General features: G+C 43.4%; 1 protein-coding gene across 1 annotated transcript in view; it reads right to left on the minus strand.

Annotated features, from left to right (window-relative positions):
* Positions 1-6378: 6378 nt before the first annotated feature.
* Positions 6379-26994, minus strand: part of HS1BP3 (HCLS1 binding protein 3) — a gene marked incomplete at its 5' end in the record, with an annotated part of 56016 nt that continues 35400 nt past the window's right edge. Inside the window, 3 exons of the mRNA XM_084262011.1 lie at positions 6379-7838; positions 16880-17015; positions 17883-18034. Coding sequence (XP_084118137.1) covers positions 7592-7838; positions 16880-17015; positions 17883-18034 — 535 coding nt within the window. The 3' untranslated portion in view covers positions 6379-7591. The remainder of the gene's footprint in view (positions 7839-16879; positions 17016-17882; positions 18035-26994) is intronic.

Genomic DNA, 26994 nt, shown 5'->3' on the forward strand with positions numbered 1-26994 from the left:
CATATGGCTAAGCCACCCCTTTCCCCCCCCCATGATTTTCTTTCACAAAGCTGGTAAATCTGTAGGTCAAGTGGGAAAAAGAAAAATAGAAAAAGGAAAAAAAAAATAAACCCCCAACCAACCAGCAACAGAAGTGGATCAAAAAAGCCGTGATAAATGCAGACATTACAGATTTCATCCCCAGTAATTACTGCACGAGCCACTGCAGGTCAGTCCCTTGAAGGGGAAGGCAGTCGATCTGGTAATTACTTCATCAGAAGGAAATGGGTCAGCTCCTGACTGCTCTGCAAAACAGAGTCGTCATGCACAGACTTGCAAATAGGGGAAAGCTGGAGCTGGTGAACAGAGCAACACCGTTTGGAACAGCCTCGCTGCTTGTCAGCCTCAGCCAACACTGCTCCTCCGGGCACAGCCTGGGAGCACGGGGCACGGCCAGACCCACCGTCAGTATTCTGTGAGCCAGGCTTGGGACACAGATTCCTGTCCTGTTGCTTAAGGAAGTGTTTATTTCTTCCAGCTTTATGCTGCTACACTGCCTAACGTGCTCGCTCATGAGAGGAGAAATGCGGGCCTTTTGCCTGTCTCAGCCTCAGGGACCTTTGGACCCCAGTCTGTGATTTCTCCAGCGAACAGGAAGCAAGGCAGTGCCTGAATCATGCTTTCCCTTCCCTGCTGATACCAGGCAGAAATTCCTGGAAGAAGTAACAGAGATTTTATAACCAGTAAAAAAGACATCTCCCTGGAGCAGGAGATATGGGGCCTTCTTGTCTCCCTTCGCCACTCCCACACAACACAACATCGTTCCTTTAGTTTAGCCTGTGTTTGCTTACTGCAAAACATGTTAACAGCCAGACCATCATTGACAGACAAGCAGAGACTAAGCTGTTACATTAAGGGTACCTGACCAAGTATCCTGAAATCCACTGCAGCATCTGCAGACCAGGGGACACCTGAACCCTGATGCGATTTTGCCCGTTCCTCCCTTTGCTCCCTCAGCACAACCCATTACTGCAAAGGTGGAAGGAAACAAGCTGGAGTTTGGGCTCAATTTACCACCAAACATGCACTGATGACATCAGCAAGTGCAGCAGCACAACAGAAGAGGATTTATGAAGACAAACAGCTTGTGGTGGGTACCCACTGCCCACGAAAGGTATCTGGGAGAAGTTATTTCTACATCTAGTTGGGTTCTCTGGACCCAAGCATCCCATTTGTTCCACAGCAGCTCTGTGATGGAAACCAGTAAGTGGAGCCAATGAAGAGATTTGAACTAAACTAAACCACTGATGGAGACAGTCCCTGATTTCTTTTTCATTCCTCATGAAAAAAGATGAATTTTCCACATCCTTCCATCCAGAATTAGGTTCTCATTTTAAGAAAGGCATTGCAGCTATAATTAGCCAGCAATTCTGGACATAAAAAAACTCCTTTTGGGGCCTGTACATAAGATTAAATACCAAAGTTATTAAAGGTCAAGACACAGGAAGGCATAAGCAGGAAAACAAATCACAGTAGCCTGCAGGTTTGATTGCATAAAGGGGGAAGGCACCGGGTGGCTTTGATTCTCAGCATTCAGTGTAATGGTTATTTTTGTTCACAATAAGAACTTGCTAACATAAGTGGACATTATCAAACCAAACCATTTCTGTAAGCTCCTCTGAGGTGAAATCACTGGCCTTAAGTTATTATTACCAACAGAACGATCTGAGAAGTTTGTTATCATTAGCACAAATTCCCTGGACAAACTTAAAAAGCAGAGAAATTAGGGGAGAAGTAAGAAAAGTGCTCAGCAAACACCCCAGGAATTTTGTAATTTTATTTTGTTTGCTTTTATGTTCGTTTGAAAATCCATGGTGCTCATCTCAGCAAAGAACCACTAACCCAACTGTTTGTTTCAGCCTTAGAGCCCCAGCCTTGCAAAGGAAGCGAGAGGCTCTGGAGCTCTGGGCATAAATCAGGCAGATGCCTTTCACTGTCCTGTTTGTCCCTTTCTCAGTAGTGCTCTCCAAGTCGATCAGGCTTGAACAGCCTTGTCACATCCTATTCCTTTACCTCCTCTCCTAAGCATCAGCATCACCAGGCTTCTAATGATCCGCACAGGACTTTGACAGGTTAGATTGACTGTACGACTGTCCCAGCAGTCGCAGGAAGCAACCCTTTGGTGACATAAGTGGCATGGAAACACTGTCTTGGGGAGAAAATGGCTAAATCACACTCAGAGAGTATTTAATATGTTCAAGGAGAGACTGGCTCGTGTTTTTTAACCAAAACACGACAAAATAATGGTTTTCATACATCCTCAATGTTTGGATGGATGACTGAAACTCACACACTGAGATGGCACACAGGCCACAATGCTTCCCTGTGGCTTTAACAGCTCCAAACCTCCAAATCAGATACTATGATTCCTGGGTACTTGACAGTAAAACTACAGTAAGACCAGCATGCCTGAGGGTAGCAAACCATGGTGGCTGTTAATGCACCAGGGACCAGGCAGATGGTCTTTTTGTGTGTGATGTTGACATCAAACTCTGAGGTTCCTGAGCACCACGCTGAAAAAGAGTGGAGCATAATAACATCAGACGATCTATTTAGGGGTTATTCCACTGAAATTTGCTGGGGGTTTTGATGATGCCATTTGTTGCCTAGTTACCCTTGGCAAATCTTTTACATTTGACTTCCTAGCCACATCACAGTGTTTCCTTATCTTAGTACTAAAGGTGGGATGTGGAGGAGCACACCATCTTCCTGTGGTATCAGTAAGACTTTTCTTGCTCGCTGCAGATGCAACACATGCATGTCAAAAGTGGCTTTTGAAAAAAGTGTGTATTGAAAATCAAAAATTCCACTGATTTTAGTCATGAAGAAATGGCTTGGTTGTTACAAGGCCAGTGGACAGACCTTATTGAGGGTGCCGGGAAGGGACCATGAAGCACAGAGGATGTTCTGTTCTTTCAGTCACTAAATCCCTACTAATGACTCATTCAGTGTGAGTTTGGGGTTAGCTCAGTATAGTACTCTTCACAACAGCCAAAAGCAGACGACTGTAGGGAAATACAAAAATATTTGCTTGTTGAATATTCTCTTCATTTCCAGCAACTTTAGCTCAAGGACTTTGAGTGGCATCTTTAATAACCCTTGATAGTTTTCTTTTCCATGAGTCTAACCAGTATCTCCTTATAAATAACAATTTTTAGCACACATAACATAATGATATGGATAAAACTCAGTGCCTAAATCTAGGGCTAATCAATCTTTTAAGCAGCTTCATTGATTTCTGAACTCCCACAGCAGCACTTGACTATTAATTTAGTTTACTATCATCACCTTCCATTTTTACTCAAAGCAATGTACCCTACAGATGGTTCTCTAGAAACACAGGCACGTGATTTCCCTTCACTTGAATTCTTCATTAGGTTCAATGTGCAACATTAAATGCCGGTAATATGCAGAAGGCTAGAAAGGAAGATCGGTGATTCAGTGAGGGCTGAAAAAATTGGATCAGAAGGGTTTAAAGGAAGGAATGGGTGCAGTAGAGAAAGCAACTGAGTGACTTTACTCAGTTTTGCTGTTGCTGTTGAGATGAAAAGTAAGAATATAGATAAAATGTCACAGTAAAACCTCTCTCTCTTCTTCACTTGCAGAGGTCTGAACAGTCACATATGTGTGACCACGTGGATCACTAAGAAATGAGGTTGATGCTCACACAGATTCAAGAATCCTTGGTGACATGAGTGACAGTCACATCTTAAGCAAAATGCCAGTGCTTTCTTATACTCTGTGTTAAATCTAACTAGCACAGGGATTGGTCATTTAGAGTCTCCTTTCATTAGCTAATGGCTCAGTGCCCCATGAGCATGCTGGAGTTTCATGACCTTAAATCACAGGCTGATGTGTGTATTCTGCTGTAGCAAGCTCAGCTTCTTTGCAGAAGCTAACACCTGGGCAAAGATTAGCAGAAATACCAGTTTCAACTAATATGTATATTTTTAGAGCAATCCAGAATTGGCACTGACAGAACTAGGGCTTAACTGCTACGTGGGAATTTGCTTTACGAAAAATTTAGCAACAGAACAGACCTGAGCAGATGACCTCCAGGTCAGCTTGGAGAAGTCAGTACTTTAACTAACCCAAATAATGAAGCATATAGTGTTCTCTGGTAATTAGTGCTGTCCCACCTAACAAGCAGAAGGCTATGCAAATCAAGCAGCAGCTTCTAAAGCAAGAGAGATACCTGTTAGGAGTTCTAATCACTAAAGAAAACATCTTTTGTAAGGGTTTAAATATAACCCTTGCATTTCAAATCATCTGATGAGCTAGCAATTACTAATGTCGAAAGGTGATGCCTGTCAGCCAAGGACTACATTAGAGTCCATAATTGAATTTCAATCGTTGTCAGGAGCAGACTAATAAAATAGCTGCTACTAGAAGTGATGTATGAAAAGAAAAAAAAAAGTTCTGGTCTGGCAGGATGCAAAGTGTGTTGTGTGGTTTCCCTGTGTCATTTCAAGTAATATGCTCGATTTTTCTGGGCTACATCTGTCTGACATTCTTCTCTTGTATAATAATGATTCATTATATATAATTTATTCAAGGACTGTAACTCACCTCTAAGTGCCTATAAATATTACTGCAGCTAGACATTTGCATTGTAAAACAAATGTGCAACACTGGGATTTATCAAGGATCATTTTATGTTAGTTCCTTGACTGGAAAGATAGATTTTTTTCTGAAGTAAAACATTGACCTTAAAATCTAACACAGGAAATAATTAACAGCTCTTCCTTCCCTGTGCTGGTCAGGTAATTTGACAATTTTAGGCAGGGCTGGGGGGCAAAGTATTCCTTGGCCATTCAAAATGTATACAGCTATACTGGTTGTTCCATCAGCATTACTGGGAATGCTCTCATGGTTATGATAGCAATATGTAACATCTACCCTCCCACTGCTTTGCAAAAGCATGAGCCATTTCTGAGTGGAGCTGTTAGAGGTGGTGGAAGGCAGGCAGATGACATTGCTGTGAGGAATGGTGAAAGAGAAACGTAGTCGCAGCTGGAACAAAGGCTGCACCTTGTGTCACTGCACTGTTAATTAAAGGGTGTGGGATGCTGGCAGCCCTTGTTGCCCCTGGTAAATCGGTATGTGGATATGCAGCAATTCTTCTAAAAAAGGGGGAGAAATACAATGTGAGATGACAACATTCCTCTAGGGCACACCAAATGGTGAGGAGTTGGTACTGTAGCGATGCCCTGACCTGTCTTGCTGCCACCCTCTCTGGCAGAGTTGTTCAGTTTAGAACAGAGACTGAGGATTGTACTTTGTTCTCTTTCTGTGCTGATGGGAATTAGATGTAATGAGCTTAAGCTGCAGGAAGGAGCAGTTATGTCAAACAGTCGGACAACGTTTCTAATAGGACAGCAAGAGTTGTAATGGCACACCCAGGGAGGCTGTGACATCTCCAGGGCTGCTCTTTTAAGGACAGGATAGAAAGATGTCTAGGAGAGATAACACAGGCACTGCAAGAAAAATTCAGTGCCCATGCTCAGGTATCTCTCCAGCCTACCTGTGCTCAGCCACCACATCCTCCTCTGATATCTGCTTACTCTTCCCATTGCAGCCTCGCATCATTAACAGCTTGTCTGGGCCAGTAAGAACTGCCAGCAGCAGGACACAGGTGGGTTGTTCCTGCTTAGGGCAGGAGGGTGGACTAACTGTTCTTCCCAGGCCGCTGCCAGCTCTGCTTTTCTACGGTATCTTGAACTTACTTCAAGAAATCTTAATCCTTTTGCTCTGCTGATCCCCCACTAAGGGTGAAGATACGCACTCAGTCTACTGATCCATGGCCCTCAGTAGGTAGCTTGAGCAGTGTTCAGGCCACATGATGGGCTGAAGGCCAAAAATAGAGAAGTGCAAGCAGTGTCCCCAAATAGTGCTGGATAAAGTGGAGATCAAGATTCCTTGACCCTCAGTTAAATATACAGTGGCTGTTCATGACAGCAGGTAGTGCAACAGGAATCCTGCCCTGATTAATTTCTCCTGCCTGCTATTCTCTGTCTCCTCTCTGGAAAGCCATTTGTTTTCTCCTCAGTTCCCCTTTTGCAGGATGGGATGACCAAGCTTCCTAATTGTACCAGGACACTGTAAGAACAGAGAGGATCTGGTATTATCTTTGCCCATACATAGTTTTACCTTGAGCTGCTCTCAAAGGAAAGGTGAGCACACCTACGGTCTCGGTTTCACACTGATTTACACAGGGTTTTAGCAGAACATGCACTTAAACACCATGTACTGCTCCTCATGTCTTAAATGGAACCTGCCCTTTAGCTCCAATGTGCTGCTACTGCACAACCTAGAGAACAACAATAAAAGTAACGCCTGAAGGTTAGCAAAATGTTTTATTATACTGAAATACACTGAACATGGATGAGAACCAATGGTTATGTTTTATCTGTCTCATCAAACCAAAATATCTTTATCATATTTTCCAGTGGCTTAAAAAGGAAATACTATCAGAGATAAATCTGTTATTAAATATATATGTATATAATGTTTTCTATTTGTTTTCCTTTATATTAAAAAAAATTTGGTAATAGTGATATATGGCTTAAATATATTAAAATTTCCCCTCTGGTGAGCCTGTCTTCACATCCAGATAGACCACACGTGAAACAAATTCAGGAATCTTTTTCTACATGACAGCAGGTATCATCCCACATTAGGTGTAAATTCAGCATGTTCAACCAGAGTGCCTGAGCCAGGGAAGAGGAGGGGTAATCTGGGATGCCTGGTCTACTGTATTTTTCTTTACCTGCATAGTAAAATTTCCCCAGAGTATTTTCTTCCTACTGGCTGGAAAAAAAAAAATGAGCCCTTGTGAATTTTGAGTTGCTTTACAAGAGTCCTACAGCATCCAAACCTCCTACACACTGTAGCCTCCACATATGTCTGGTGCTGCACTCAGCCATCTTCAGTCATATGCTGTCTCCCCAGGGGCTAGAGATGCATAGTGTCTAGTGACTGCACTCCTACCAGCTGTCCTACAAGTTGTCATTTGCACAACAGCAGATTGTCAGGCTTAGCTGAGATGTCAGTGTTTCTCTGAACTACAGAGGAACAGTTACCTATACTTAACAGTTCCTGGTTATACATTACTGAAATACCATTCAGGGAGGAAAGGGGTTCTACAGAAAATGCATAGAATAAAAGGAAAACCATCTTTCCAGTAAGCTGGAATGCACTGTTTAAGGAACAGCATCCTGTCCTCAGACCCTTTGTTGGACACTATTCACAGGTTCCATGTATGCAACACACTTACCATATTCAATCAGGACTAAACTGGCTGAAACTTCTGCCATGTTGATACTAAAATATCAGAGGACAATCTGTAGAGCTATGTCCTTGACCACATTCTCTGTAACCCCCTGAAATGTGAGGCAACGTTATACCATTAGGAACCATTTTGCTAGTCAAAAGTGCTGCTCTAATGAACACTGTGACAGCAAAGACATCTGCTCAACTCTTGCTACCATTATTTGAAATCACTGGGTGTTTGGGGTAAGAAGGCATCATTGCATTTTAAAAAGACATATGTTCAAAAAAGACTTATATCTTGATTGCTGATAGATTCATTTTCCTGGATATACTGGAGAATGTCAACTTCATTCATCGTCTGAATCCTGTTTTCCTCTGGCTTTGCCAGTGGAGATGATTTAGTGCTTCTGGGGGCAACTGCTGGCTTCTGGAGCAGTGGTGGTTTTGGTGGTACCTTAGGTTTTGGTGTTACCTTAGGTTTTGGTTTGGAGGTCACTTTCAAGAGATTCTCTAAATCATCTTCAACTCTGGAATGACAAGAAAACATCAGTAATACCTTGGGAATTTCTAAAGTGCTTGCTGTTTTGTGAGAAGGCAACCCTGCACAATAAAACTTTCTGAAAGAAAGGATCAACTTTGATGAATTTCTCTTTTAGGAAGAACTTTCTGTAAGTTTCAATGTTACCCTAATAAGAACTGTCATTTTATAATGTGTTTTTTCAGTTCAGTGTACAAGTTAATGAAATTTACAGCATGTTTTCAAATGTCTAAATTAATAGCAATTTGTAATTATCAAAAGAAAAATACTTGATTTTTTGTTTGGGAAAAATAATGCTTCTTATTTGTGACAGGATGATTTGCTTCCTAGAAACTTTCATGAGATACTAAAATTTTTCACATTCAGCTCTTCTTCCTCTTCATCTCCACCCCCCAAGACTGAGACTGAGCATCCCCCAAGATCAGTCACGAGACACTGGAAAAACCAGCAGCTTTACAAAGATTGAGTTCACATTTGCTTCCAAAAAATGGAAGGAGTGTGTAATCTATGACTGTGTAAGACAATTCTCTTTGGTGACCATTTCCCCTGTTCCCTAGGGAAAGAATCCAAACCATCTGAAATAGTTAAGGATGTTTTCTACCTGCATTGTTTGACCTTACCAAGAGGCACAGCATGCTGTGTATGCACAACTTGGTTCCCATAGCAGCTGTTAAAAGATTTTGAGAGCACCCTTATAAGAGGTCTTGTGACTCCAAGAGGTGTCTGCCTTTGGAAAGCGAGTATGTGGAGGAAAGGGAAAGAAGGTTGTGACACATCTCATATCTAAAAGATATAGCAGAGATAGCAAAGTAAAAATGAGCATAGCTAGAGATGTCTTTACAGGCCACAGTAATTTCTGTTCTGAATCAAAACAGCCTCTTGTTTTGGTCCTCTGAGGACAGCAGACAAACAAAATACCACAAGGAGTAAACACAGTTGTTGAAGGATCGATAGATAAATAATTGTTAAAGCAGTCAAAACCCAACCAGCAATCCATGCAGACCATCAGCTGTGTAATGACCAGCTACAGAAGCCCCTGATAAAATGCACACCTCACATGTGCTTACCAAACAGAAGATTTGCAGAAGGCTCCACCCCCAACTGCAGCCTACAACATCATGAAAGCTAAAGTGCACAAACACTTTTTTTGTGCAAAATCAAGAAAGCTGAAGCCTAAGAAGTGCAAGCAAAACCTTTCCCATGGAGAACCAGGAGCTGAAGATCAAGAGGAACAATAGGTTTGTAGTATGTGGGTGTCTCCTTGTCAGACCCCAGCTCTAGTGTGATACACTTGCTTTACAACCGTAGCGTTTCAGGCAATGAAATGATTAAGCTGTTTAGTTGTTTACAAACATTCTTATAAGAATTGTTTTTACCAAACTTCAGTATCAATTGGATCAGCTCATTAGGTTGTTTCAGTGCCAGGGGTAAAACTCCCCCTGCCTCAGCCAAAGGGCAGACAGGGAAGCTACAAATGAACTACAGGGTGAAGTTAAGGTTACTCCACAGGGACTGGAATTTTCTTTGGTGCTAAAGCTCCCTTCAAATAGTTTTACTTAGTTCACTCTTGGAAGACTTGTGAAGATAAGAAAGTTTGGCCAAGTGATTCTTAAACAAGAAAGGAGCTGGTGGCACCTGTGCAGCCCACCCTCTCCCTCTGTCTCTGCTACAGCCCTATGTCAAGAGGTGGCACGGTCCCTCCAGCCAGGAGGATGGGACGGATGCTCTCCGTTGGTCACAGTACCTGTAACCATCTCATGGCAAATGGCAAGAGGGAAATGGAAACTAAGGGAACAGACAATGGCTGCTTCTCTCTGTGATGATTCTCTGAAGCTCCTCGTTTGAGTCCCTGGAGACTGGAAGGGGTTTGCTGGAGCAAGTCTCCAGCAGTTCCACTCACTGGGACAGAGTCTAAGGAAGGTGCCTTCCTAGTTTCTTCTACAAGCCTCTTAAGTATGCGGCCCCTGCAGCTAAAATGAGTCTCACATCATTCCATGTGAGGTGTTTTTTGGTCCTTCCACTCATTTGTCTTTTGTAATTCATACATTTACTGCCAGTTGATGAGGTCACCTTGCGAGGGGTGGAGGGGGGCGGGGGGGAAGGGGGGTGAAATTGGGGATTCCAAGCCACTGCACAGCCATTGGGATAGCTTCTGTTGACCAGAAGGGGCTGTGGTTTCTCCCTTTCTCTCTCTGTTCACCAGGAGCCTTGGGAAAGATACTGTAAATGCCTCTACCACAGGTAGAACAATTGGCGGGGCATTCTGCAGACAAAGTGGGCAGTTAGAGCAAATCTGAGCTCTTCCAGAATTTGGGAAGCAACTGATTAAGGTAACTGGCCAGGAACACAATCACCAGAAGAATGCATCTGACATACTTTATTACTTCATCCCTAGTGCACACAGTTTGAATGTGAAAAACACAGGGAATTAAAGAGCTCCAGCAGGCTATTAGTAAGGAAAATTGCATGATTTCTAGGGTTTCTTTTCTATGTTCACCCTTACTACAAGCTGTGAGGAACTTGTGACTGCACTGTCCAGGCTGAAACAAACTACACTGACCATGAACAGGCCACCAAGTGACCCTGGATTAGCCTGAATGTTTTGCCATACAGACAGTCAGAACCCTTTAAAAAAAAACATTCTTGGAAGTCAGACCTTTTTGTGACTCCCAAAGGGAATTTAAAAAAGGTTAATCTTGTAAAACAACTGCCTGAACACTGACAGCTAAAACTAGTAAATACCTAAACAGACCAACTGATGGACAGAGCTCTGCATCTTGAACTCTACTTTGTGAACTTTGTATTCCAGCAGGCAGCTCCTGCTGTTACCTCAAATTTCATGCCCCAAGTCATTCTGGAGATTATATTCTCTTTTAATTAGATAATAAGATTTCTGATGTCTGAGTTTCCATGATTCCCTGTGGGTAACATATCCCACCTAACTTACAAAGCACCTTGTCGGTGTATTCCTTCCTTCTGAATTCCTCATCTACATAAAAGAAATTAATTTAATTTAAGGCCAGGTATTTTTGTTTGCTGCATACTCTGATATCCATGAGATATCACACCTGTGATCACATTGCCAAGACATGTTCTTGTTCCTTTTGCTGTGTAATAAACAAAACATGTCAGGGCTGGCACTTCTGAAGCCTAGCTTTCTTTAGCTGATCTGATGGCTCCATTCTTGGCAGAAACAAATACTGAATGAATCAGTGTCCATGTTGTAAAGTTTTATTCATTAATAACAGAAACCATAATAACCAGATGAACCATATAGTGAAGTAGGTGCACTACCTGGGAACTAGGTGCACTGCCCAGAAGGGGCAGCAGTAAATACAGCTCATTAACCTGATCAGATGATACAGCCTCCTGAATTCTCTGCTCCTCTGCGGCTCTATATTAATTTCTGTGCTTAACCACAGCAACAAAAACATTCAGCACAATCATAAAATACCCATGAAAGATGCAGTCCTGTAGGCTGTGGGGTTATTTTGGAGGGATGTATGTGGGGTTGTAGTGTGCTTTTAGGCCAAAACTCTGCAGGAGATGATTTTTCAAAGTCTGGAAGCTGATAATGTAAATCTCCTTTTTTATCCTGGATATTTTCAAGACCTTGGTTAGACAGAAGTCTTTTACATAGAACACAGCAGATAATATGTGGACTTTGTCTCAAAACCAGCTTTTCAGTGCTGCAGTGCTAGGCAGACTGTTTGATCCACTGCTGTTTGATCATGTGAGACACCACTGTTTAAAAAAACTAAAGAGGGAAAATGCAAACCGCCTCAGGCAGAGATAGAAACAAGGACTTCTATTTCTTGAGAAGCAAATGAATTGTTACAGTGCATAACTACCACCATATTTAACTTCAGGCCAGGAGGAGGAAGAAAAAAGCCAAGCAACTATTCTGGAATAACAAGGAGATTAAAGGAAGAACTTTCCTGTCCCCATCACCCATCTTTTTATAGAAAAGCAGACACAGAATCCATGTAATTAATCATTCTCTAATTAGTCTCTTTCTTTTTCTGTAATGGAAAAGCAGTGCCACATTGTTTAAAATTCCTGCCATACTGTTGTGCTGATTCACAGGCTCTATTGGTGGAAAATCTCTTTGTTTCCAGAAACAGAAAGCAATCAAAACCCTTACTGAAGAAAGGCTGTCACAAAGCCCTGTGACACAACTGCTAGCATGTGGACTTCAAGAGAGTAAACCCGTTCTGACTTGGAGACAGACACAGCTGCCATCAGAACACATTTTAGGCACCACTTCTCTGTACTCTGTTCTGTCTGTTTGGACAGGGTCTCTGACTCAGGATGAGTGTGTGAGCATACAACATCTAGCATGATGGGGACAGTGACTTCTGCTGGCTGGGACTGCTCTAACGAGGACAATCAGCAATGAAAGCAAGAGACAAAGGCTCACATAATTCACTGAAGTATCCAAGTGGATCACGCTGAAGCTAGGTTATGCAACTCACAGCAGCTCTTGCAGAAGAGACTTTTATCTTTCCCTATCTTATTATAGGTGTCTTTATTTTGTCTGGTGTTAATTCCAACTAGGAGAGAGACTTTTGTGAAGCCTTGGGGAGAGGTGTAGTATCATATATGTGTCTCAGGAAAAGACTTGTGTCAGAAAATAGGCAAGAAGCTTTGAAGTATCTGTTGACCATCACTTCTGTTATGGTCAGCAGAGACAGTGTGACGTCTAACAAGTCCCATGGAAATTGTACAGGCTGTGAAAAAGCAAAGCACAGGATTCTGTAGTAGAGGTATCTCTCCTCCTGCTCCTGCTTTCCACTGCTATCCATTACAGGTAAATTCATACTGCTACTTTAATGAGTGCCAGGAAACGTGTCTGGACACTGGAACATAAGTGTCTGTACTATTAAAATGCCAGAAGAACCACTGGTGCAGTATTGGTCTGGGACAAACGAGCCTTCCTTCAAAAACCTGCCAGGCACAACTTGGAGCAGGGACAGGGACCATTCCCAGCAGGCAGCTATGTACAGTCACCTTGATCTGGAGCTGGAGAGAGTCTGATAGGATGGATGCAGCCTGGTGCTGTCTGGCTGAGGTCCAGAGAATAAGCTCGTTAGTACAAGTACTGCACGCAGAAGCCCACAAGAAGCCCTCTGAGGGGAGCGGTCTACTAGTTAGATCACTCACCTGGGAAATGAGAGAATTCAGGTTTTACAATGTGAACTAGAGAACTGGTACATTTTTTTCCCCAGCCTGAAGAAGTTCAAACCTCTGTCTCCTCTTTCTCTAAACAGTTTCCCAATCACCAGGCAAAGGCATAATTTGGGCAGGGGAGAGCAGGCAGCTTCTACCCCCCAGCTGAAGATGGTTGACAAAAGTGCAAGTAACCTAGGGCAAAACAGTTGAAACATAGTGATTCTCCAGCCCAGCAAAAGCATGTCTTACTACCTTAGGAGACACTGTCTCTAGGTTACCCCTCTGCATTAATCTATATGTTGTATATTATTCTATACAACTTATACATGTTTCTAGGGGTAGGGCAAGAATTAATGTTTCCTTTCTAGCAAAAGCCTTCTATTCTGCTGGACAAGTTTATTTTGCAGGCCTTCCACTGTTTGTAAACAGCATCCCTATACATCACAGGAAAAATGAAATGAACAAAATAAATGCTTGCTCTTGGGCAGCAAAGAAAACCCACCCAACACCGGTAGGAAAAGCATTTGGCTACTGCAGCCAAATCAAGGTTCTTTCCCCACAGGCAGGTCACAGCAAGCAAGAGAAACTGCCCTGAAGTGGTCAGGAAATTTCTGACTCAGTTATTGCAACCTGCCCTTCACCCAAACAACTCTCTGCCCAAAGGATCTAGTTTTAAACCCTCTGGAGTTTCTCAAAGCACTTCTCCCAACTATGGTGCTGCTCTCATATCCTCAGGACAGCAAAAAAGCATTTCTCAACCTGTGGTGCTGGAGCGATGTCCCTCCTAGCTAGTATGAACTGTTGCTCTCTGAATTCAGCATCTGCTAACGGCCTGCTGAATGAAGAATCTAGAAACTTTTTAATGGCAACAGTTCCTTGGCAAACCTCAAGCTAACCAACCCACTCCAGAAGCTGTATGGACTGAGCAGTGCTCAGAAATGGCCACTCTCAGGATGTGGTTTCACAAACAGCTTCAGCCTCTAACAATATATGATGCTCCTGGAAGGGTCATCACTCACATCCCTGATGGCACAGCTCACAGCTATAAATACAGATCCACCTGTAAATACAGAAAAAAATCATCTTTTAAGGGCATGGCAGCATGATGTAGCTGCAGACCAAAAGTAAGAGTTGGACTGTCTCTTTACACATCAGCAGTCTTAGATCACTGTAATTCTAGGAAAAAATATAACAGGCCTATACTACCATCACAGGGCAGCAGAGCTGCAACCTGTTCTCAGCCCTGGAAAAAGACAAATCTTATACTGACCACTGCTTCTTTCCTATTCAACTCCCTATTCATTACCAAAGGTGAAGAAAATTAAATCTTCCCTAAAAAGCTGCTCAGACAACTGAAATAATTATTTCAGGCTAGGATGTGTGATTTTTTATGTAATTCTGTTGGGCCACAACGCTGCTGCAACATTCACAGGATCAATTCTAGCCTTGGTTTTCCAGAAAAACCTGATCCATCACACCAGGCAGGCAAAATTTAGATTAATGAGGCAGAAGAGGTCGACCACAGTCTTGGTGCATGAAAACTTCATTTGTACATCTGTGACCACTGGATGTATGGAAAATAAAGATGGCATGAGAATCCCCAATGGCAGAGATTGCAGGGTACTGATTTCTGCAGAAGGTGACAGCTGGCTCAAGCTTAAATGGAAATCAGACCTGAAGAGAAGCTTTGGAAGTGAGGGTAAATGGCTGAATGCAGCCAGAGTAACATTTACATGGTATGATGTGACCCTGGAAAATGACAGAAGAAAGGAGAAGCCTGGTCCTAAAGCCATTCCCAGGAGTAATTCTTTCAACACCTGGGAAAGGTTTGTTCAGCTCCACTTTCATCTCATCGCAGCTGATCACCTTGCACTTGGAAGAGTCAAAAGCAATGGGACCCAAGACTTCTCAGAAAAGTCTGGGTTCTTCCATAGCCTGGTGAAGAGAGAAGCCAAAAGGATTTGGTTATCTATCCCTTCCTTTCTCAAAGCACATCCCATCGAAGAAGAGTATGCCAAACTCCTTTCTTGAAAGAATGGACATGACCTTGCTGGTTCCTACCACAGCAATTGATTTATTTTCCACAAGTTCTGAAGGACATGCAAGTTATAGTGCTCTACAGGCACCTCACTGATGTATTATGGCAGATCTAGTGGTAGTAGAGTGTTTGCATCTACAATGCCAGTGGTTAGAGTGAGGTAACTCACCTAGCTGCTCCTATCACCATCACTCAATATTTGATGGTAGACTAAGAAATTAGTAACCAGTAAAAGGCTGGTTAATGGACAGGAAGAAGGAAGATTCTTTACACTTACAAAGCAATTGGTTCTTCTTAAAGCTCAACACTTGTTAATGTAAAGTAGGTGATCCTATTTAAATAGTAATTCTCATTTCCTTTGAGCAGGTATCCAGAGAGAGCACAGTCTTTAGTTTGCAATGAGAACGTTTATCATAGTCTCTTCTCTCTCATGTTGTGACAAGCACAGCCCACGCACATTTTGCAGACTCATTTGTCTCTGTAACAGTCTCTTCCCCAAGAGTTACAAGTCACTGTTGGGGATTCACTGCTGTGCTGACAGTGTTGTGGTGCTACTGCTTCTACAACCACTCAGGCATCATAAAGATCACGAAGGGCTTGGTTACTCCAGTGTTCTGCTCATCATCATTTTCCTATCTCCCCTTTGGAAGAAGAAGGTTCTGCCTTCCTCTGCCATAGGCAGTGTTCTCCTATCTCTGTCCAGGTTTCACTGGAAAGTACATTTTCCAAAGTTAGACCCTTCTCAGATCTACCACATGCATGTGAGCAGACCGCATGGTACACGCACCTGTACACTCCCTAAGTCAAGAGCTACCACATCTGCAGCAGTGAACTAACCCATCTGAGCACAGTGAACATGTCTAGGCTTATGGCACCTACCACAGACCTGCTGGTGTATCACAGCTCAGGCCAGTCTTGACAAAATATGTCCAGGAAAATTTTCTGTATGGTATAACAGAGCAGGTCCAACAGATCAAGACATTTGCCAGCTTTCCTCTAGTCGCTTTGCCAGCTCTAGCCCACTGAAGCAATGGGTTGTCACAGCTCCTACTTTGATAGGAAAAGACCTATCCCTTTGGCTGGGGATAGGTTTCTTTAGTCCCCTCTGGGAAAGGAGAGGGATTGTCAACATCTAGAGGGCAAAGGCAAGATATATTCATAAGTCTCCAGATACGCTTAAGCCCCTAAGCCAGAGAGATTTCATTCCTCTTGTGGCAAGACCCCCTGATTTCAGGTCACTGAAGCTGAATTCCAATTTGTTTCTGGGCTGTTTTGCATTTTTCATAATGGAGGTTGGTTTTCAAGTGGATCACTTGCAGAAAGCAGAATGTTACACTAGATGCCTTGGGCTTTCAAGGCCCTTTCTTCAGAGCCACTGAATAACATCTTGTATCCTGCCTTCCTCAAAGGGTCTTCCTAATTTTCTTTCTAACGTGTTTGATTTCCAAGCTTCATGACACATCTTACCTTTTACCTGTAAGTACTGGTAGTGACAGTTAGTACTCAAAGCATTTCAGCTTGGCTCTTTGTGGTGTGTTGAGGCACGGACTCAGAGCAGGATGGATGCTGAGGCAATTTTATTACATTCTGCCAGTGTGTATATATATGTGTACACACAAGTTCTGCCCCCCCCTACCCCTTCCCCTTGCGGGGGGGGAATCTAGTTTGTATATATATACCTGCAGAATGTAATAAATTTGTCTTGGCATCCATCCTGCTCTGAGTCCTCAATATGCCACAGCCCTTAAATTCATCTCTTTTGAAGTCTAAATGACTCCTCTGATCACCTTCATCCTACATGACAGATCTGAGCTGTGTACCTCAGGAGTTCCTCAGTGTCCTCGTCAGGACTGGTGTTAAGCACATACTCCTTGCTCGTACAGGCAGCTGGCAGCAGTAGGGAGTCACCCAGTCTTACCACCCCACCGAGGTCTGGATCTTCAAATAATTTCAGATCTAGAAAAGAGGACCAGAAAACTCTGTAGTTTAATCAGGCAACATAACACAATACCTGCTTTAACACTAGTGAGCAAGTCTGCCTACTGGGCTGGAATAAAAAGATCACATAGACAATCGTTTTTTTAAAAGGACTTGCAGTCCACAAGTGCAGTGATACCTTGTACTCTTTGGAGTTGGTAAATCTGCTTTCTTCTTGCCCTCAAAAGTATCACACAGAATCACAGAATTGTAGGGGCTGGAAAGGACCTCAAGAGATCATTGGATCCAACACCCCTGCCAAAGCAGGTTCCCTGGAACAGGTCGCACAGGGAGGCGTCCAGACGGGTCTTGAATATCTCCAGAGAAGGAGACTCCACAACCCCCTGGGCAGCCTGTCCCAGGGCTCTGTCACCCTCACTGTGAAAAAGTTCTTCCACATATTGGTGCAGAACTTCCTGTGCTCCAACTTGAAGCCATTGCCCCTTGTCCTGTCTCCACAGACCACTGAAAAGGGGCTGGCTAATTCCCCCATGTCCCACACTTGAGATATTTATAAACATTAATAAGATCCCCTCTCAGTCTTCTTTTCTCAAGGCTGAACAGCCCCAGTTCTTTCAGCCGTTCCTCATAGGTTATGCTACTCTTGGTAGTGTGGCACAAACGACTGTGGGACAGCCAGCTCTCACATACCTATAATATCCCAGTCCAAAATGTCAACAGCGAACAGCTATGGGAACTACAGGTCTTGTTTATTCTGTCTGAATGATTCTAGACGATTCTACCCCAGCAGAAGATCTACTCAGTATCACTGCATTTTAAAAGCTCAGTTATACACATACTGTAGATAAAAGAATCTGTGTAGATGCAAATATAGAATAGATTTACTCTCTTTCATCGTCTTCCTGGGACCAACTGATGAGAAGTCTTTTTCTGGGCCAAAAAGTCCTTCATCTGGATCTACCACCTCTTCAAAAATGGTTAGTTTGGGCTTCTCTTCCTTGGCCAGAGGAGCAGATGCCTTCTTTGTTTTTTTAGTTCTAAAACATAAGAGACAAGAAAGTCAGCTGCTATTCTTCATTTAACAGGAAAGATTTATGACTAGAAAGTCACATACACTGAAAATAGATGGAGGCTGGGAAAGGATTAGCGAAGGGGACACAGGTACTCTTGAGAACTATCAAGGAACCCTGGGGAACAGGGAAGCAGGGCTGACAACGCCGCCCTGTGCAAACTACCAGTCAATCACATTTGTTGTAAGCAGATCCCTCCTCCCATGCAGAAAGCGTCAAATAAGAAAGAAGAGCAGCTCCAACAGCACTGTCAAAGACAGACAGAGAAAGGACGGCTTGAAAAAACAAAGTGCAGGTTGGACCATTGCGTTGATCCCTTTGGACAGGTTTTAAAAAACTTCTTTGGCTGCATCTCCTTCCCAGTGCCTGCTGCTGGTTTTAGCTGCTGCACAGACCTTTCATTAAGGTGTTAGACGCTCCCCTCATCCTCCCCAGAGGAGACATGGTATGAAGACTACATCACCTTTAGGTCGAAGCAAGCCTCAGCTGGACAGAGTGCTATTCACAGAACTTACAAATGTCACTTAGTACTTTCTTCAACCAAGGACAAGTTTAACTTCCTCTAAATTTAGTCTCCTAAAAATTTGACAGTGAAGCAAAGTTCATTTTTAGGCTGCTTTTCTACTCAGTGGAAAGAGACATATATTTCCATAGGACAACTAATCCCATCTATTTTTAAGACTGATATTTGGATGCCATAAATCTCTGAAGACCTCTTCTTCTCCCTACCAGAGAAGGAAGCTAAAAACTAGTTTGGATTAGCGGCCGTATTTGCACATGGCTTAAACAAGGTGAGCTGAATCCCGTTCCTAGAACTGCGTGAGAAGCGTGTGCCTCTTGCTGTCATACCCAGGAGTCCAGTTCCAGCTACAAGGCAGCTTTCCCAGTAGGACAGCTCGAGTTATGAGGTAAACCAGACAGAATAAAAAAAGAAAACGTAGATAAGATAACAGAACAAAAAGCTTTGGGTGAAAAGTCTGATTCAAACTAAGCTGAAAGAGAAGCATTCCCAAGGACAGCATGTCCCTCCTAAGAAATTGCAGTATTTCAGGGAACCTTACTCTTAAAGTCATGGCTTAGCAATTTCTAAGGTAGCCCCTTTAGGTGTCTTTTACAATAGATGATCTGATCTGATCTCCTTTGCAGTTAGCAGGTCAGGTTTCAGCCTAAAGCAAACCCAATTATCAGCACTTAACATGCCATAGTGATCAAAACCTAAGAACAAGGTCAAAAGATTACACATACATTCCAAAGACATTAAAGTATCTTGTAAAATCCTCTTCTCATTACAGCTGCACACAAAAGACTGGAGTCCAGTTGCTTCCAGTTGTTTCACAAGTGTATTGTCACCAAAATACAACTCCTGGATGACATAACCTTGCTACCACCACTTTGTTTCTTAGAATGGGAAATGCTGCACTTAGGAGGCCTAAGAGCAAGAACTTAAATGCAGCCTTACGTATTTTTTATATTCACTATGTATATGGCTTGAGTGACTTTGGGATTTGAACTACTTTGGAAAGCTCGGCTCAAAGGAACTGCCTCAAATTGAAATGTTTGTAAAAGAGCCCTCTTCTAAAATATGACATCTGAAGTTATATGTACAAGATATAAGAAATACAGGTTATCAAGTGCACCCTCACAGAATAACAGTACGTTAGGAGTTGGAAGGGACCTTGAAAGATCATCTAGTCCAGAGACCTGCCAGAGCAGGATCACCCAGACTAAATCACACACTAATGCATCCAGGTGGGTTTTTAATGTCTCCAGAGAAGGAGACTCCACAGCCTCTCTGGGCAGCCTGTCCCCGTGCTCTGTCACCCTCACAGTGAAAAAGTGTCTCACGTGGAAGTGAATATACACCCTCAGCAAGTGTGCGGATGACACCGAACTGTGTGGTGAGGTTGACACACTGATGGGATGGGATGCCAGCCAGAGGGACCTTGACAGGCTGGACAAATGGGCCCATGCAAACTGATGGGCCCATGCAAGGTCCTGCACATGGGTCAGGGCAATCCCAAGCACAGTTACAGGCTGGGCGGAGAATGGATTGAGAGCAGCTCTGAGGAGAAGGACCTGGGGATGTTGATTGATGTGGAGCTCAACATGAACTGGCAATGTGCACTTGCAGCCCAGAAAGCAACTGTGTCCTGGGCTGCATCAAAACCAGAGTGACCAGTAGGTCAAGGGAGGAGATTCTGCCTCTCTACTCTGCTTTCATGAGACCCCACCTGGAATACTGCATCCAGCTCTGGGGCCCCAATATAAGAAGGACATGGTCCTGCTGGAGTGAGTCCAGAGGAGGCTACGAAGAGGACAAGGAGTATGGAGCCCCTCTCCTATGAAAACAGGCTGAGAGAGTTGGGCTTGTTTGGCCTGGAGAAGAGAAGGCTCCAAAGAGACCTTATTGCAGCCTCCCAGTACCTAAAGGGGATAAAGGAAAGCTGGAGTGGGACTGTTTATCTGGGAGTGCAGTGATGAGACAAGGGGTAATGGGTTTAAACAAAAAGAGGGTAGATTTAGATTAGATAGAAAGAAGAAATTCTTCCCTGTGAGGGTGGTGAGGCCCTGGCACAGGCTGCCCAGAGAAGCTGTGGCTGCCCCTGGATCCCTGGCAGTGTTCAAGGACAGGTTGGATGGGGCTTTGGGCACCCTGGGCTAGTGAGGGTGTCCCTGCCCATGGCAGGGGGTGGGGACTAGATGGGCTTTGAGGTCCCTTCCAACCTAGACCATCCTGTGATTCTACACTCCTAAACCAGATTGCTTGCATCCACAACGTCTACAAAAACTCAAGTTCACTGCTTTATTAACTGGAGTAGGAAATTTATTGCTCAAATGAACCTAAGTATTAAAAGCAAAGGTAAAAAATTACAGCCATTATATTTAACAAGAGAATCAGAAGAACAGTAAGACTGTCTTTCAGAGCTGACACATTGATTACAAATGGAATTAGTAGACACAAATCCAATCTACTGGGGAAGGAACAACCTTTATTTGCATAATTCATGCCTTGCAAAGTATTCTCTGAGAAGCGAATGACAATATAAATGAGGATTTGCCATCCTACAGAATGCCCTAAAGTCTCTGACAAGATCCCTTGTCAATTCAGAGAGTTACAACAGCTCTCCTGATCCCTAAGAACCTGTTAGGCCACAGGTACTTATATACATGAGCCAATACATTTCCAGGCAAAAGGTCTCCACCCCAGTGAAGTTAACAAGGAGTTTACTGAAAGTTCGCTCAAGTGTTTGCAGCAAAGAGCACTAGAATTGTGGGAAATATCAAAGAAAGGGAAGAGAACCATAAAGAGTATCATAAAGCACAGTACATAAAATTAATTGAACTACAAGGTCCTGGTAACAACCCTCTGTTTAGTCTAGCCATCAAACCAGCCCACTTACACTGGCTCGCACTCTGTTTTGCCAGGGGACTCCACTGGCAGTTACAGGGCACGGGGCCAAACCCACAGGGCTTGACTGCTACCAGTAGGGACATGAAGAAGTTGTTTTTCTGCCTTCAAGTTGTTTCCCCTTGCTACCCTTCTAAGGAAGCCACAGCTGGACTGCCAAGTAATTCCAGCATATCCGTACAGGGACTCTGTTGAGGTCAATCTCTAACTGGGAAACAGAATTCCCACGGTTCTGTATTTAGCTGTGCCAGTCCAGGCTGTGCACTGAGCGGAGGTTAATGGATGAGAAAGGGTGTGTAAGAAGTTTCAGAGCCTGTCTGAGGTTCTGGTTTCACAATGTGCTTCCCATGGCCTGATTGCATGTCTGCCTGCCCACTCATCCCCTCTCCTTATACACCTGCTACCTCCTACTGTGAAGGTATTCAGAGGAGAAGCTGCAAGGATAGTTAATGTGATGATCATGATGTGCAGTAAACTTGTACAGGGATGCAGAGGCTTTTGGGAAGAGAAAAATGAAGGAATATTTAGTCTCCCAAAGTATTACTGTACTCTAGGCCTGCACTTAGAATCATAGAATCATTTTGTTTTGATTAGACCTTAAAGATCATGAAGTCCAACCATTAACCCAGCACTTCCAAGTCCAGCCACTAAGCCACGTCCCTAAGCACCACCTCTAGGCATCTTTTAAATACCTCCAGGGATGGTGACTCAACAGCTTCCCTGGGCAGCCTCTTCCAGTGATTGACAACCTTTTAAGTGGAGAAATATTTCCCAATATCCAATCTAAACGTCCCCTGGCATAACTTGAGTTCATCTCCTCTTGTCCTGTCACTTACTATTTGGGAGAAGAGACCAACACCCACCTCACTAAAACCTCCTTTCAGGTAGTTGTAGAGAGCCGTAAGGTCTTCCCTGAGGACAGCTTCATTAGCACTGCCATACATCACACTCACTCAGACATTTTGAAACCACCTGCATCCATCTAGTGTCATTGAGCATCCTGGTCTAGGTGGGAGTGAAACTCAGTGGTCCTTAAGGTCACTTCCAACCCAAACCATTTTATGATTGCTCTTTCTTTGTTGCTGAAACAAGTGACCCTTGGAACACCGGTTTAGTGAATTAAAAAAAATCTCAACAAAAACTAAACAAGCCCTAAGGATGAAGTATCCTTTGTTCAGCTGAACTTTTTTACCCAGTTGAGCTCACTGATCATAGGATCATGGAATGGGTTGGGTTGGAAGGGACCTTAAAGTTCAGCAAGTTCCAGTCCTCCTGCCATGGACATGGACACCTCTCACTAGACCAGGCTGTTCAAGGTCCCTCCCAAACTGGCCCTGAACACTTCCTGAGAGGTGGCAGCCACCACGTCTCTGGGCAACCTGTGCCAGTGTCTCACCACACTCATAGTGAAGAATTTCTTCCTAATATCCAATCTAAATCTACCTCCTTCCAATTTAAAACCATTTCCCCTCGTCCTATCACTACATGCCCTGCTAAAAAGCCCCTTCCCAGCTTCCTTATAGGCCCTTTCAGGTACTGGCAAGCCACTATAAGGTCTCCCCTGAGCCTTCTCTTCTCCAGGTTGAAGAAGCCCAACTCTCTCAGCCTGTCTGCATTAGGAGAGGTCTTCCAGACCTCTGATTATCTTTTTGGCCCTCCTCTGGACCTTTTCCAACAGTTCCATGTTCTTCTTATGTTGGGGACTCCAGAACTGGACACAGCACTCCAGGTGAGGTCTCATGAAAGAAGAGTAGAGGGGCAGAATCTCCTCCCTTGACCTGCTGGTCACTCTGGTTTTGATGCAGCCCAGGACACGATTGACATTCTGGGCTGTAAGCGTGCATTTGTTGGCTCATGATGAGCTTCTCATTCACCATCAGCCCCAAGTCCTTCACTGCAGGGCTGCTCTCTGTCACATCATCTCCCAGCCTGTACTGATGAAGGGGATTGCCCCGACCCAGGTTTAGGACCTTGCACTAGTCTTTGTTGAACCTCATGAGGTTCACATGGACCCACTTCTCCAGCTTGTCCAGGTCCCTCTGGATGGCACCCCATCTTTCACCTGTGTCAACTGCGCCACTCAGCTTGATGTCATCTGCAGACTGAGGGTGCATTCAACCTCATCACTGATGTCATTCATGAAGATATTAAATGATACCGGACCCAGTGCAGACCCCTGAGGGACATCACTTGTCTCATCTCTCCATCTGGACTTCAAGCCATTGATGACTACTCTCTGGGTGTGACCATCCAGGGGCAATTCCTTATCCACCAAACAGTCCACTCATCAAATCCGTATCTCTCCAGTTTAGAGAAGGATGTTGTGGGGGGCTGTGTCAAAGGCTTTACAGAAGTCCAGATAGATCTGATCTCCATACATAAAGCACTGTGAGAATGTCTCAACATTACTTCTGATCTGAATCTAAAGGGAGCCAAACTGAATGTAAATGTCTAACTGGCATAGACCAAAACTGGATGACTCAAAAATTAGGGCATATGAATCCATCTAGTCAGGCTACTGGCACACTTGAAAATCCAGCTGAGACTCCTGCCTCAAATCATTCTCAATTCACCCACAAAAATGTCAACACAACCCTGCATGCAGAAGACACTCACTTTCAATCCTAACCCATCTTGTAAACGCAGTTCTCATGCTATTGTTTACTGCTACGAGTAGGTCACTGGTTTGGCAGTCTCCACGTCTCACTGGCGCATCAACACCACAGAAGAGCTTTCTGTTCAGCTGTGGAAAACACCAACAAGGATGACTAAGACCTGTACGTGTGACAGCTGTATTTTGAAACATTGGATCTCCAGATTTAACACTTGGTGCGACATAGCTCAAATCAAGGGGCATGTCTATTGTGCTTAAGACAGACAGGAGTCCCTAACCCATGCTCCTTACTGGCTTAAAATAGTGAGCGTTACTATTCAGAGCAAGTGTGTGTCATTATCCAGAGTAAGTGTAGTCTCAGCAGAGAAACAAAAATGTTGAGAACTTATTCTTTTGAAAATATGACTCCTTCTTTTTGACAGAAAGAAGATTATGGCCCAGGAAAGGAGTGTTACAGTAATATTAAAAAAAGCCTTACTCAGAATATACATATTTTAGGTATCCATATACATGTTTTAGGTATCCATGGGATTTCACAAGGAAAGAGCTCACTAATACACACGGACACCCCAACTCCCCCAAATCTACGTTCAGGCTCGAGCAAAAGAGCTACTGCTAAAAGAGCAGCAATATTAGCACATCTTCTTGAAAACCACGTCTGAGAAACAAAGAACAGATACACTTGTTCATGCAGAAAACAAAATGTCATCTGCTGCTTTTTTTTTTCCATTCAACAGTGCTCATTTTCCAAAGCTGCTTGATAATAACAGACAGGACAAAAGGGGTCATTCTCATCTGCTTTGGGCAAGGGATGCTGAATCGAAATTCTAAGCCCGTCAGCTCGACGCAGCCTGACTGCTGAGCATTAAGCCACCGTGACAAGCGCTGGCCGCAGGGGTGTTTTACCTCACACAGTCATTTTTTCTTCTTGTGGGCACCAGAGTAACTTACAGTGTTTTCAATGGCCCTGGCATGTCCCAAAATAAGATAATGCATAATATCTCCTATCAGAAATGGTTTGGAAGAAAAGCATTCAAAGGCAGGCAGGGTTTTTCCTGCTGCAGCCCCCAGATTAGGTCAGTCTTGGACTATTTTTCCAGCAGAGCAACAGATGGAAATAAAACCTGAAGGAATAGATTTTTTCAAGAGTTCTGCTCCCATCTAGGGACCTGCTTTTGTGGAGAGACTTTTCGGAAGGGCTCAGCACTCAGGAGTACTTGTTTATCCTAAAAGAAGCCAAGCTGCTTTTATAATCTGTCCTTAAACTTTCTGAGGATACCCTTTTTCAATATGATTTGAAAACAGATGACAAGAGCACAGACAGACAACTTTTGTTTAGTATACAGCTCATTAGCAATAATCATAGTACAGAAACATTTCCAAAAAAGTTTTCAACTAATGAATTAATAAAGTACACAGACACTCATATGCCTTGAAGGGAACAAAGATTACACAGTAGATTGCAAAAAAAGCAAAATTAACATAAGGGAAAAGTCTTTATCATTTGCCTTTCATATTCTAGACTAAACCAGAATGTGAGACTTACTGAAACAAGTTAAGGACAACAAAATACAAGCTTCAAAATATAACCATGACTAAATTAAACTACAGCAAGGAAACTGCTCCAGAACAAGACAGGAGTAATAAAGTTTGCCAATAATGATGTGGAAAAGCCAAAAATACAAGTGAGTATGCAGAATGCAGAACTTCAGGGTTTCTGACAAGAGTGAAATACTTCTTATCCTAGTGCTCATGTTAATGATGGACATTTAAAATATGCAATACCAGATAACACACACTGATGTGCTTTGATAAAAATTGGCCAGATGTCTTTCTGCACCCTGATGTAATTACCCAACACATTTTAGAACTTCAGGGAGGTTACACAGGGATAAAAATAAAGCTATTTTAGAAATTAGAAAAGTGCAACACAAAGAAGCATAGGCTGGTGAGCATTTCCTCGATGCTTGGGAAAGTTACAGAAAGGCAGATAACCAGATACAACCCATGAGTAACTTAAAAAGCATTCGTGACTCAAGTCTTGCCAGAATCATGCTGCTGTTTTCTTCTTAGGAACCTACAGTCTTGATTAAAAATGCATCTTATCCAAGGATCGATACAGCAGTGCTGAGATTTCCCACTGTTTTCTTCCAAAGCAGGACCAGGACAGTGGAAGCTCCTATCCTCCAGCTCCTGTGGACAGGGATCTCAGAATCACTAGTTTGGAAAAGACCTTTGAGATCATCAAGACCAACCATAAACCTCACTGCAGCACTGCAGGTATCTGCTTTGCTGCAGAGTAAGCCTGAGCTATCCTGCAATTAACTTATGCACTCATGTCTTGAGCAAGGGGGAACTAGAACACTCTCATTTTGGTTCTTCTCCATGGCTTTGGTGGCATGAGGAGGAGAAAATATTATGTCTTGCTGAATAGTCTGTCAATTAGTAAAACTGCTACAAGGCAAGCATGATGATGGCAGCACTGGGGCTTGGTATATGCCAGTTTCTATTATGCCCCTAACTCTTTTTCTCTATGTGCATGTCTGGTAGGACTTGATGTCAAATTGATAAAATGAGAGAAACACTGGGTTTTGCTCTATTTGCCTCTTCTGGACCACCCTGTGCCCAGTCCTTGCAATTTCAGCTCACTGTCACCCTATCTCCTTCTTCATCCCTTCTCAATCCATTTCCCCAGCTTTATGGCCAGTGTTACATACTTCCTTGCTTCAACTCCAGAATCTGCCATATTGCCTTACCTTCTAGACTGACAATTAGGCCTCCTTGTCATCTTCAGCTCTCTTCTCCCCCATCCACATCATGTACCTCTTACCCTCCAGACCTCTATTCTGGACTCTTCTTTTTTCTGCTTTGACTCTAAAATGACTATTGTTGGTCAGATTATGC

This window comes from Gallinula chloropus (assembly GCF_964237585.1).
Source record: "Gallinula chloropus genome assembly, chromosome: 3".
Taxonomy (NCBI): Eukaryota; Metazoa; Chordata; class Aves; order Gruiformes; family Rallidae; genus Gallinula; species Gallinula chloropus.